The 14,063-nt window shown below is 35.6% G+C and overlaps 1 protein-coding gene across 1 annotated transcript in view; it reads right to left on the reverse strand.

Annotated features, from left to right (window-relative positions):
• The window catches only part of LOC150093712 (centrosomal protein of 290 kDa-like), a 462,999-nt gene that overhangs the window by 161,311 nt on the left and 287,625 nt on the right, over positions 1-14,063 (reverse strand). The window contains exon 18 of the mRNA XM_090412505.1: positions 6,478-6,696. Within this exon, the coding sequence (XP_090268631.1) occupies positions 6,478-6,696 (219 nt within the window). The remainder of the gene's footprint in view (positions 1-6,477; positions 6,697-14,063) is intronic.

The raw sequence follows: 14,063 nt of genomic DNA on the forward strand, positions 1-14,063 counted from the left end.
TTACATGGAAGACATGCATCAGTGAATTAGTGCAAGTCAAGTAATTATTATGAGAAACTTCAACTATGGAAACAGATTGATAGGAGCAAAGAACACATAGCAGACAGTAAGATATAATTACTTAAAGCATCATTTATTCAGGAGAATTGAGGTATGACAGTGTTGGATATGGTCAGAGGATCAGAAAATCTGTCTAACAAAGGAGGCTATGTTGCTTCCAGTTGGGGAAAGTGATCATTCAATTGAATTGGAAGGATGTAAAATTTGGAATTTTCAGTTGAGAAGGGGTATATGTGGAATTACAGGGCAGGTGATTATAACAAGCTTAGGAGGCAGCTTGATCCTCATAACATTTTCCTTTCCTGCAGCTTACATCGAAAAAGGTGGTCAAGTACAAACTTCCGAGCATTACAAGGTTCATATAAGAAATATGGTACCACCATCCATTGAGGTGCTTAGAAGCCAAGGGATACAAGTTACATTTCAAAAAGAAAGCAAATTAATTCCAAGAATGGGTAGTTAAAGTGATACACAATTTGTTTTCAGTTTTTAATGGACAAGTAGAGAAAAACATGGGTAAAGAAATTGCATAATAATTGGCTTATAAGATGCTACTTGGAATTTTCTATACTTACTGAACTTGGACTTCAATTTTCTCAAACTCAGTTTTTGTCACTTGAACTGATTCTAAGTGATTCAATTATGATAAGAAAGCCAAGCAGGCCAAGTAAATCCCAGAGTTCTTTTCTTATAACGAAGAATGACCATGAAAGAATAAATTTAGAGAGTACTGATTCGATTATAATTGACAAGAAATGCAATTACTTGTTTAATCATCCCAAATGCATGCAAATCTTCAAGCCAAGGTGACTTGTATATAACGGCTGTTGACTTCACATCAGTGGTTAAATTCAGCAGGGGGCCCATCCCCGGAACTTTTTTATGCACCGGTCCCCGTACCCAGAATATTATTCTGTTTTGTGACTTTTCTCCCTTTATGGTAATTATGCCTACATTATTGTGTTATTATTCAACAATTGTTTACAATTTTAAATGTGTATATAAAGTCAATATCAACAATTGGCTGATTATGAACAAGTGATGAAAGGGACAGGGAGGTTTGGAGCTTCCTGTAATGTGTTATCTTGCAGATGACAAGCAAACATTATTGCAGCGTAGTGTAGCGGAATTTTGACAGACTTATAGTGATATTTTGTCTTTTCTGGTTAGCAATCAGTAACCAACAATAGAATTGCAAATTAGCAGTTGTTTATCAGAGCTCGTGATTGTAAGAAGTGCAAAGAAAATCGTGTAATATTTTTATGTTCATGTAGGCCTAGTATTTCAACTATGAATAAGTACATTGATACCTTCTTTAAACGGATGATAATGATAATATAAAACGAGTTTGTAATGACAGTTATCTAGCAATAGCCTCACATTTATGATCCCTACTTTAAGGGCCCCAGAGCTTATTCGTTTAGATCAATCATCAGTATCCCATAATGCCTATGCATTTTGGGGTACTGATGACTTGATGGCTTGCATTCACTGCTTGTTTCATTTAGCAGTCTTTCAAAGTAATTACTCCAGACATCTAGAACATCTTTATTTTCAGCTTTTGTGTCAACTTTATCATCTCTGATTCCTCATTCCTCCATTTCTAAGCTTTCTCAATAGCCTCCAGAATATTTTGTCAACTTCCTGATATTTATTTCTACGTTCTTACCAAGTCATGGTTTTTTAGTTAGTTTTACACAGTGCTTCATTTCTATCTCTATCATACTATCTCCCATAATACTTATGCATTATGGGAGATAGTATGATAGAAGGAGCCACTACCCAGACTGATTTTGATTTTAACTGAGGTGTGAAGTTGAATTAATGCAGAAGTCATACAAGTAGTAATAAGTTTATCATCTTATTATTGAAACACTTTTGATCAGAGATAGTAGAAATTACTAAGAAAAATTGTGGAAGGGAATCCTGGACAAGAATGAGATGGATCCATTGATGATTAAACTAATTTTATTATACTCTAACCAAGTGAAAAATAAACTTTCAACATCAATAAGTAACTATTACACATGTAGACACTGCCAATAAAAACATTATAGAACCAACTTTTTTGAAATCATGTCTCAAAATGCTTCTTTTTGTTACCTATGATCATAGGATCACAGGGAACAAAAAAAAATATATTCTACCTTCAGTGTTAATGGCTATAGGGGAAAAGGAAGGGTGGGAAAGAGCTATGCCAAACAATACTATTACGACTTACAGTCCAAATAATGCTACACACCAGAGTTGTGTTATCAAACTATTGGAATTATTATTAGACTTTCAGGGAGTCAAGGACCCATCAAGAGAGGCCATGCATCACCCACACCGGCTTTATATCTGAAGTTTGAGAAACACTGCTCTACACCACCTCCTGATTCTCAAGAAATGAAGGTATACAAATTTATGCACAGAAGTCAGCATGTGACCAAATCACAGCCTTATGAAGAGGGTTAATAACCTCCGTCTTTACATATCAATGTGTTCTTTAGCATGCAAGTAATCCTTTGAGCTATTTTGCCAACTCTTCAATATGTCCTCTGAATTTCAAGTCACTATCCACAATCACTCCCAGATCCGTAGCCTCATCAATTTCCTGTAATCCAGTACCATCAATATGATATAAAGTATGTAATTCTTTTCATCCCAAAGTGCATTACCTTACATTTTATAACATTGAATTGACAACTACTGTCCTTTGCCCATACTGCCAATTTATATAATTCATCCTGTAAGATATTTATATTACCTTTATCAACTACTGCGTTCCGTAGCTTCACATCATCGGCAAACAACTGAATATCTCCCTTCAGATCTTCTGCTATGTCATTAATGTACAAATTAAAGGGTAGTGGTCCTGATACAGAGCACTGAGGCATTCCACTAGTCATCCTCATTTGCCTTGATTCCACACCACCCTCTGATCTCTGTCTATTGGCCACCACAACTTATGTAATAGTTTACCATGTGGTATTCTGTTAAATGCCTTTGCAAAGTCTAGCAGTATCATAGTGTAGCCATTTTCGTTATTCAATTCTGCTGTCGCCTTATTATAAAATGTGAATAAATTACTAAGGCAGGATCTACCTTCTGTAAAGGCATGCTATCCCCTATATTCCTATCCACCCATTCCTGAATTTTTACTTTTAACCAACTTTCCCAATATTTCAACCACACTCCAGAGATACTAATTGGTCTGTAACTTGTTACTTCTACTTTGCAGCCACCTTAATGTAATGGAACTATCTTACACTCTTTCACTCATTTGGAACTTTGCCAGAGCTGATTTACATTAAACAACTTTCATAAGAGGTACTCCTAATTTATTTGCACATTCTTATAGAACACACGCTGACCATGAGCACTGTTTAAAGTCATCCTACCTTAGTCACTTTGCCTCTTGCTTGCTACATAAAAATTCTCCTTCGTTTTTGCTTTGCCTGCTTAGCTAATTTTCTTTCAAAATCTGATCTGGCCTTTCTTACCACACTAGTTACCCTTCTTGCTAACATTTTGTACTGCTCATGAGTATGGTGATCACCTTTTTCTTTATATTTCCTCAACAGTGTTTTCTTTTTTTTCTTTTTTTTTTGAAGCTCTTGCTTTATATCTCTACTCATCCACTTAATTCCCTCTTGGTTTATCCTCCTAACCTGGGGGTATACAGTATGATACTGCTTTTCTCAACCAATCTCTGACCATTTTCTATGAGATTCTTTCTATGTAGCTTCTCAAGCTATGACATTGTTCCAAGATGACTCCAGAGTCTGTCATAATTACCTACTGTATAGTTCAACATAAACCCTTTCTTGACAGAATTCCACATTTTTGGTAACTTCCCAGAACAAGACTGCATGTTCACTTCACCCAAATTGGAGACAGAGTATCTACCATGGTTATGGATATATCTTCTGATGCTATTATCAGATCCAACACTCTCAATCCCCTTGTCCCCTTCTATAACATGTTATAGAGGGGGACAAGGGGATTGAGTTCCTGTAATTATCCCTCAGGAACTGTATAAATTCCACTTCCATTTTGCCATGCTCCATTTCCTCTTTCCAATCTATGTCCTCACAGTTAAAGTCTCCCATAATAACTGTTCAGCATGCATTCATGCTAATTTGCTGATACATGGCATCTACATCTTCCTGTGCAACCCTGGTCTATAGCAGTACCCTATCATATACTTTGTCTCATAGGCCTCTATCTCGCACCAGATAGCCTCAAATGAACCATGTCTCCGAGACCTAAATTCTGTTTAACTTATAATTTTGTTGTTGTAATTCTTCGACTACCATCAGCAATACCCCACCTCCTGTCCTATTCCCTCTATCCTCAATGAAAATACAATACCCTACACATACTATCCCTGAAACAATATCATTTTCTGTCAACCAGGTCTCATTGACACCTATAATTTTTGGCCAAGTCTAGGTCTAGCTCACCAATGACAAAAATTCCTCTTCCTTATCCTGATACTTCTTGCATTCGTGTATATGCATTTCAACATCCCCTTGTACCCATAATTAGACTTGAGCAATTCATTACCAAGCCATCCGATTCAGAAACCTGTAAAATAACATTCAGCATTGCACAATCATTTCTGTGCACACACTCATTTATCACAGGGGGTGGAAAGACACATGCTTGATTGCTTCTCCCTAATATTCTAGTTTTCCTGCTTTTGTACTTCCAAACTCTCACTAAACAACACTTCCTCCAAAACCATTTAAATGTATTTTGTCATGCATATATAAGTCCTTTCATCCATCAGATTCACTCCATACATCTATAAACTGCACACCATTCCTCCTGCACAATCTTGTCATTGAATCATTAGCAATACTGACCCTTCTTCTCAACTCTGTCCTATCACACCAAGGCAGCAGACTTGAAAAAATTACTTACCCACTCTTTATTTTTGCTCTTTCAACAACTCTTCAATTGCATGTTTCTCCTCTTTCAAATCATTTATTCCTGCCATAAAAATCATCTCTTTCAATTCTCCCTTCTGCAAATTAACAGCTTCACTAATTTTTGATTTTCACATCCTTGATTTTTACACCTGGGAAATATGCTTTCATCACTTGCTCATTAAGTATACCTCTTATCATCAAATCTCCATACAATATCTTATCCTTATTTCCAGTTTCTCGCACTTTCATACTTTCTAAATTCACATTTGCTTTAATTCTCCTGCCTGCTGTACCATCCAACAATCATTTCTCCAGTCACTCTAGCTCCCATTTTGTCCTATGAAGGACACAATGTAAATGCATTATTTCACTCCTTATCATCACTTTATCATTCACATTACTTTCAGCCACTTCTTTCATGTTCTCATTCCACACACCATCATCCACTATTTCTGATCTGGCCACAATACTTTATCTTTTCTTACATTGTTAATATTCGTCAATTCATTTTCTTGCTTTCCACAAGACTGGCAGTTCTTGTACTGTCACAAAACATTTACGAACAATTCTCTCTCCATTCTTGCTTTCTTACCACAACCTGCTCACTCTTGGCAATGAATACGTATAACATATGTTATGTTGCACAAAAATTCCTCATGCTAAACATGGTGAACAAGTAGGCCTTGGCTGCCATTTTCCTTGTACTCATTGGCGCCATATATTAAAATGCTTTCTAAACAATATACCGTATTAAATTTCACAAACACACACTCAATATTAGAGTCTAAAATAAGTAAGATATAACCAATATAATTACTTAAATTACTATTAATTTAATTTGCTAAAATAAGACTTATCTCTAGACATATACAACACAGCTTTTTCTCTGCGTTATGCTAGAGCTACCACATACCACCTTCTTGTGAAAGAAGGTGGTGAATAGGAGGGTAAGAAGTGGCTTTTTTGCATGGCAAAGGATTTTTGAACCATGGAATTTATTGTCTGATAAGGTGGCGAATATGTAGACAGCAAATGGGGGTTTAAGGAGTGGTATGATAGCCTTTGCCTTGTCTAAGATAGGCCTTCTGCAATGAGGCTTGCAATTCCTTGGAGATTCAGAATAATAATAATAATAATTTAAAACCTTATAAAAATACAGAGTGTAATAAAAACAGCTTCTGATTTCTCTTCCTGAATTTGAATGTCATGTGATATGATGGAAAATGAAATTCACCACCACCATTTAAGACCACTACCCCTTACTTACTGAGGCAAGATATGGCTTTAAAAAGTACTTTGTTTGGCCTATAGAACAAGGCACATAACTTATCTGATGCTTAGCTGACCCATAGTACTGATGTATTAAGTTTACAATGTTTTGTGGATAGGATTCACATAAAAGGTTCTAAGTTTAGGTCTGCATACTAAACTGCAATAAAAAAAAATCTGAACACACACAAACATACTGAATGCTTGTCTAAAAACTATAAAAACTCACTTCAAATTCTTCAATTTTCATTTTCTTCACAGATAATGTATCCTGCAACTTCATATTTTCCTCTTGAAGTTTATTTTGATCTTCTTCAAAATCTTTGATTTTTTTTGCATGTTCCTGATAGAGCAATCCAAGTTGATGTCGAACTACTGAATACTGAGAATGCCACTTTTCCAGATGTCCTTCCAAGTTCTTTATTAACTTCTGCTGCTTATTATACTCCTGGAATAATATATGCAAAATATTAGAGAGCTCACTTTTCATAATAGGTAATTAATAGGATAACAAGAGCCACCATACTAATATGACATGACCTGATTGTTGCAAAATGAAAAACAATGGCAGTAAACAATATCAGTTAACACATTAGCATCAGATGTTTTAAACCAGAGGATGGCAAACCATGGCCCACAGGCTGGACCCAGTCTGTTGCCAATAATTGTATAACCAGCTAGCTTAGGATGATTTTTAAATGAATTTTGTGACAGAATCATGAAATTGCCATTTTAGTATCCATGGAATAGTATTAATGTGCAGCAATGACCATATGTTGAACTCACATCACCGTCTGATGCCCCTCTCACTGACTGTGCTAACTTGATAGTGTTATGAGTGCCACATGCTTCTTAGTCACATGTGTCACAGGTTTATTTAAGTCAGTGAACAGTGGTACATATTTGTTTATATTCAAATTCCATAGCTCAGAAGAGACATTATAAAATTTATTTAAAATTGTATTTAAAAATTTGTTTAAAGGTCATAATTAGCTGTGAGGGTCCTGAAAGTAAATGAGTTTAAGGAGAGATAGGATGGGTACTGTGTGAATAATGGTTAGTGTGGATCTCCTGCAATGAGTCTTTTAACTCCAAGGAGATACCTATATTATAATAATAACAATGCTATTTATTTTTATTTATTTACTCAATTTAATTAATTAATAATTTTTTTGTAAATCCTTTGTTAGAATATGAGAGTAGCAAATTGAGAAGAACCATGACTAAAAATAAGTTAATGCATGGGTTGTGCAGGAGAAATGGTGTGCAGTTTTTAAATGTCTGGAGTAAATTTGATAGACAAAAGGACTTATATATGACAGATTATCTCAATGAAGAAAACTTTCTTTTATAAGATAATGGATATGCAAAATCAAGGAAACCAAGGCTATATGAAGAGATGCATATCTTCATATAGCCTTCATATTTCTTCTTATTCATATAGAAAGAGAAGAAATTGTTGAATGCAATTAATCATGTATCAAAACTGAATGGAAGACTCATTAAAGATGTAAGAATACATGTGGACTGAAATGGATATTGAAATGCATGTATAAAATCACAGAAGCACTGATTAGTTTGACTTAGCCAAACACTGTAGGCATTAGACATGGTTGACTTGATGGAGGAAGATACTGTCAAATACAGGGTGTTCGGGATAAATTTGACAGTTTCGTAAGGAAAAAGAAAATCTTCTTTGTATCTATTAAATTTAATGAATTGACAAAAAAACATTACAGGCAGAGTTAATTACAATACTATCAACAAGATTTACTCAAAATAACCACCATTAGCATCGATCACAGCTTCAATTCTGCTTCGGAACCTCGAACAAGCTGATGCTACAGTCTCCCTGGGAAGGGCCGCAAAAACTGTTTTAATTTTATCCATTAACTGGGCTTTTGTATTACTGGAAGTGCGATTGGTGTCTTTTTCAACTGCGCCCCATACAAAATAATCCATGGGGTTAAGGTCTGGGGAGTTTGGAGGCCAAACATTTGGACTGGTGAAGTCGTAGAAATTTTCAGACAACCATTTTTGACTTTTCCCAGAGGTGTGGCAAGGGGCCGAATCCTGCTGCCATACATACGGCCTACCATTGGCTACCCTTGTTATCCAGGGCTTGACTACAGTTAGCAACTCCACGAACAAAGCCCGAATTCCAATGCCAGGGTTCTTCAACACCTGTTCCTGCAGATTTGCGAGGAATTCTGCTGTACGAACGCAATCAGATCGTCTGCTAGGGATCTTTCTTCTTGCTACATCCTCGTAGTCACCATTGCAAGTCTCTAGTTCATGCCTGATTGTTTTTACTGTATTCAGGGAGCATTGGGCAGCAGTCGTAATATCCTTATTTTGATGGCGGGCACGAATCATCATGATACAAGTTATTCTCTTCCATGATTCAGGTGGGTTCCAGCTATCCATCCTTTCTGACATCTTGTATATGAATGAAGAAGGGTCCAAACTTTTAAATGAAGAGAAGTGTGTGTTAATACATGTAACTTACGGAAAAATATAATTAATTATAAATATGTCAAATTTATCCCGAACACCCTGTACATGGATGTAAGGAATACTGCATATTCAGGGAGAAAAGAGAAAACAGGAAGAGAAGAGGACTATTTATTGCTAATAAGAGCAGAAGAAGCAGGAATGAGGGAAAAAACGTATGTAAAGCTGTCGGAGAAAATATTTCTGTTCACTGATATATATTTAACAAAATATAAGCTGAGGAGATATAATAGCCAACTGAACAAAATATACAGCATTGCTGCTTTATGTCAAGAGGATGCAAAATAAGATGTGGATTACTTACTTTGGCAAATTAGCTCAACAACCACAGAATGAGGAATCATTATGAAGGACTTACAAAGGAGTCACAGAATGAAAAAGGCAATGGAGGGAAGGAAATGGAATTTATGCAGCTACTGAGAGAATTACCTGAATCAGCATATGACATAAGAGACCTGGGATTTGAGTGTGCTCAATCTAGTAATAGCATTAGAACATGTGGTTACCTTGATTATGAACAAATGTTCTGATGCTATTATATGGTTATTACCCAGAAGTTGGCTAAGTTGTAGAATTATCAATTGAGAAGGGGTATATATGTGGAACTACAAAGCTGGTGTAACAAGTTCTTTCATTTTATAAGAAAGCAAATTATACTTGATGCATGTGGCATATACCACAGTAATAAGGACAAGGACTGCTTGTATAAAGTGGTAGAGGAGTACTTCAGCCAAGTATGAGCAAATAGTATTCCATGTAAGAAGTAATAGCATCACTATGCTGCTTATACATGTTAAAAATGTAGTATACAGTACATTATGGGATACTAAATCAATTCGATATGAAGTTATCTACTTGAATATACCAGATCCTAATCACAGCCATATTTGATATAGCAAACTTTTGTTTCCTTAAGTTTTAGTAAAGGATAAAAACAGAATATAATTTCCTGGGCTTAGTCAAGTCAAGCTGAATTGACTAAGCTCATGATTATGAGAGGCTTGGAAGGTACTCTAGAGCATGAATACTAAATAACCAAATTTTAACTTGTAGATGTTTTTTTATTAACACTAGATGTATTTTTTTCATCTAGTTTTTCTATCTATATGATAATTATTATTTTTCAAGAAATAACAACATATACTAAAATATTAATTATAATAACTTTAATTAATACTTACCTATATTTTGGCAAGGTTACACTACCATCATCAGGAATCACAAAAACAATGATATGTGCATGCAAGCATTAACACTGGGCAAATGAAGCCAAAGAAAAGCAACCAAAGTTGGGCCTAGAGTCCTAAATGGTGTCCCCTAGTGAGCAGATTGGGTAGTCTTGGCCATTGGGATGAAGATCTGAGGATGAGTGCTTCCCAAATTTGGAACAACCTCATGCACCCAAATTTGCAGTTTGGAAAGCTTTTCAGGGCTGAGGCAAATTCAAAGAATAGCCTCTATATTTTATTTGCTGCAGTGTAATAGAGTGGCCTTCATTCAGTGTATCCTGTGGCTGATACAATGGTGGAACCAGATGTAGTCCGTGTGGTCAGAAATTCTGACATTGGCTGTCTTGCCTGTCTATCCATAGTTTACAACTGCAAGGGACCTGGTAGAAACCAGGTAGGTCTAGGTAATGTGATTGGTTTTTGGTGGAGACTAAGGGCTGCAATATTTTATGTGGTCTATAAGTGATCGTAAGGTTATATTTCTTTAGGATTTTTGCCAGTTTTTCAGATGTGCCCTGGATATAGGAAATGGTGATAGATCTTGAGTAATCTCTACTCTGAAGGGGGTTGTGGTTACAGGGGTTTTAATATCTTTTAGATGTTTTGGGATCATAGCCATTGCCTAAGAAAGTGTTGAGAATATGTTCAGGTTCAGTAGTTAGGACACTGTTATCAGAGCTGTTTAATTTTGCCTTGTTATATAGTCACTCCCCTCTCAACAATATAGGATTATAAAACCCTATATAACATGGCAAAATTAATCAGTGATGATAACAGTGCCCTAACTACTGAACTTGACCATATTCCCAACACTTTCTTAGCCAAGAGATACAGTCCTCAAATAATCAAAAAAATATTAAAACCCTGCATCTGCAACATCCCCCCCCCCTTCAGAACAGAGATTACTCAAAATCTAACACCATTCCAGATATTCAAGGAACATCTGAAAACGGACAAAAATCCTAAGGAAATATAACCTTACAACCACTTGCAAACCACATAAAAAATTGCCATCCCTTATCCATTCTGCCAAAGACCAGCCAAAATCCCTAGATCTACCAGGTCCCTTGCAGTTGCAAACTCTCCGTTTTCAGATGTTCCTTGAATAGCCAGTATAAGAATTGGACTGAATTTCTGAACACAAGGACTACATCCAATTCCACCATTACTCAGGTCTTGCTGACCATGCTTTGGACCCCACCAGAGGATATGGTGGAAGAAGGCCACTCTATTACACTGTAGCAAATACAAATATTAGAGGCTATTCCTTGAATCTGCCTCAGCCCTGAAAAACTTTCTAAACCTCAACAAATTTTGGTGCATGAGACTGCTCCAAATTTGGGAAGCAATGATTCTCAGATCAACAGTAAAGACTACCTAATCTGGCCTACTAGGGGACACCATTTAGGACTCTAGGCCTGACTTTGGTTGCCTTTCTTCAGCCTCATTTGACATATATAACATAGAGTCATTTAACATAGAGGCTGACAGCCATATAGGCAGAGAAACATGTCAAAAAAAAAAAAAAAAAAAAGAAAAAATCCAGTGTTAATAAAAAATATCTAAGAATCAAAACCTCATTAATTATTATTCATATAAATCTACTTATAGTGAGTTACCAAAAAATATACTCCAGGGCTTGGCATGAGAAACCATAAGAGAAGGATGTTAATGGTGCATGGGGAAATAGTCAAGAGGTTTGATGGATGTAGTATAAGATTATATACCTATACATGGCATTTATTTGCTATAGGCTTTGTGGCCTCTCACATAAGGGATAAATGTTAAAAAAAATTTAATTAAATAAAATTTTTTTAAAATCTCACTTCAAATGGATAAATCAGGTGGGATTTAGATGGATAAGTAGCATTATTAAGCAGGAGATGCAAAAAAGAATGTGATGAAGGGTATATCAGGAGAAAGGATGATCATCAAGCTTATGGGTAGTATAAAGCACAAGCAAGAAGAGATCAGCATGGGGAGTAGGGCCAAATTAGGCTGAAAGGAAATCAGACAAGCAGAATGAAAGAAATTCCAGTTTCTTCACTGAATGACAAGTAAAGAAGAATAATTATAGAATAATAACAAATGCTGATGTTAGGGAGGTGACAAAAAACCAAGAGAAATAGTTGAATTACTGAGTGATCACTTTGTGTATGAATCAAGTGGAGATAACACAGTGACTTATGTGACAGAGATTGATATGAGAATACAGGTAGATGAATTGAAGGTGTCGAAGGGATTGAGAAATCTCAAGTGAATATAGCCATGAGAGAGTGAATCAGGTATCAGCCAGAGTTTTACAGGAAATTGCAAGAGAAATGGCTGTGTCCCTAACTAGGTCATTTTATTTTAGTCTTAGCACTCGCAGGGTCTTTTCCAAAGGAATGGAAAGAGAGCAAGATAATTCCGTTGTATTAAGGAGACTCCAAGATATATGTATCAAATTATAGACCAATTAGTATCTCAGAAGTGGTGGTTAAAATATTCAAAAGCTGGTTAAGGACATAACCTAGGAAGCAATAAATAGAAACATGACACTTTATACATGGGGGGACAGCATGGCACTGTGAAGGGGGAAGGTTATGTCTCAGTAAATTTATTTACTTTCTATAATAACATGATAGTCATCAGATAAGAGTACAGAAAGACTCCAGTTAACACTTAGGATACATTCTTAGAATTTAGAGCACTAAATGAAACAACACTAAACGGGGTCATTCACATGTAAATAGAGAAAGGTGAAAACACAAATATGATCAGAACAGTACTGAACATTTATTCAACAATATTATTTTATATCAATTTATATAATGTATTGATGGTTTAAGCTTCGGCATCTTGAAGACTCAGCCATCATGGGTTGATTGTTGTCTCCTTTTTTACTTGCAAAAGAGCTCTTGGTAGCAAGATACTGCTTCCATAACATTCACCTAGCTTAAGAGTTTTGGTCATAATCTAGGTAGATTATATTTCTTGCATTTTCCATTATTTCTTTATTGACTTAAGGACATGTTACATTGAGTTTGATCCACCCAAATACAAAGTCTGTTTTCTAGTCTCTCAAATTAATTGGGCAAATCAATTCTTCCCAGTTAAATAGGTTTTTATAATGTCATATTCGTGGGCAGGATAGTGGCACAACTATTGGTGAATGGGAATTTAAATTCTACCAGTGTTGGGAGTTTCTGTAAACAGTGAAAGTCATGTATCCATCATACTGACATGTAATTAATGTGTGATTGCATGTCAAAGGTGTGAAAGGAATGGCAGACTGTTATTGTTTTCTTTCTCTAAAGTGAATCATATCCTAGAATATTTGTATTCTATTACAGAAATTTGTATCCTAGAATATTTCAAATGTGTTACAAAAAAAGTTCAATACATCAGAGGTATATGACTAAATAGAAACCACATAGAACTAAATGGGATGCTGTGTTAGGTAGAGCTTAAAGCATTCTGATTTAAAACAAATGAGACTTAGTTGGGAGAAAAATATTGTTACAATTTTATAAGGAATATTATGTTTTTAGGGGGGGGGAGAGAACAGGATGGGAGAAGAGGTGCTGCTGATAGCTAAAGAATTGCTACATAAGACTAGGAGAGTTCAGCAAGAAGATTGAGGATGGCAGTGCAGTTGAAGCTAGCTCTAGCACAGTTCCATAGGAATAGAAAGAGGACAATGAAAAATTTTCTTACATAAAGGAGGCTCAAAGATAGAGGCAGCAAATTATATAGATCAATCAGTGGGTCAAGAGTGGTGATAAAAGAATTAGCATAGTTGGTTAAAGGCAGAATTCAGGAATGGGTGGACAAGAATATGGAACTTTATAGGAGAAAGCAGTACAATTGAAGGATAGGACTTAGTAATTTACTCACATTTTACAAAGTTGAATAAAAGAAATAATATTGAACTTGGTACAGACACTCGGCAGGATACTACCACACAGAACTACATCATGTAAACAGAAATGAATGGGGATGAATATGAAGCTGGTGACATAAATAAGAGAATGGTTGATTGACAGATATCAAAAAAGTAGTATTATAAATATATTTTATATTTTTTATA

Source organism: Typopeltis vanoorti, chromosome 23 (assembly GCF_054136105.1).
Source record: "Typopeltis vanoorti isolate ZY-2024b chromosome 23, IOZ_Tvanoo_1.0, whole genome shotgun sequence".
NCBI lineage: Eukaryota > Metazoa > Arthropoda > Arachnida > Uropygi > Thelyphonidae > Typopeltis > Typopeltis vanoorti.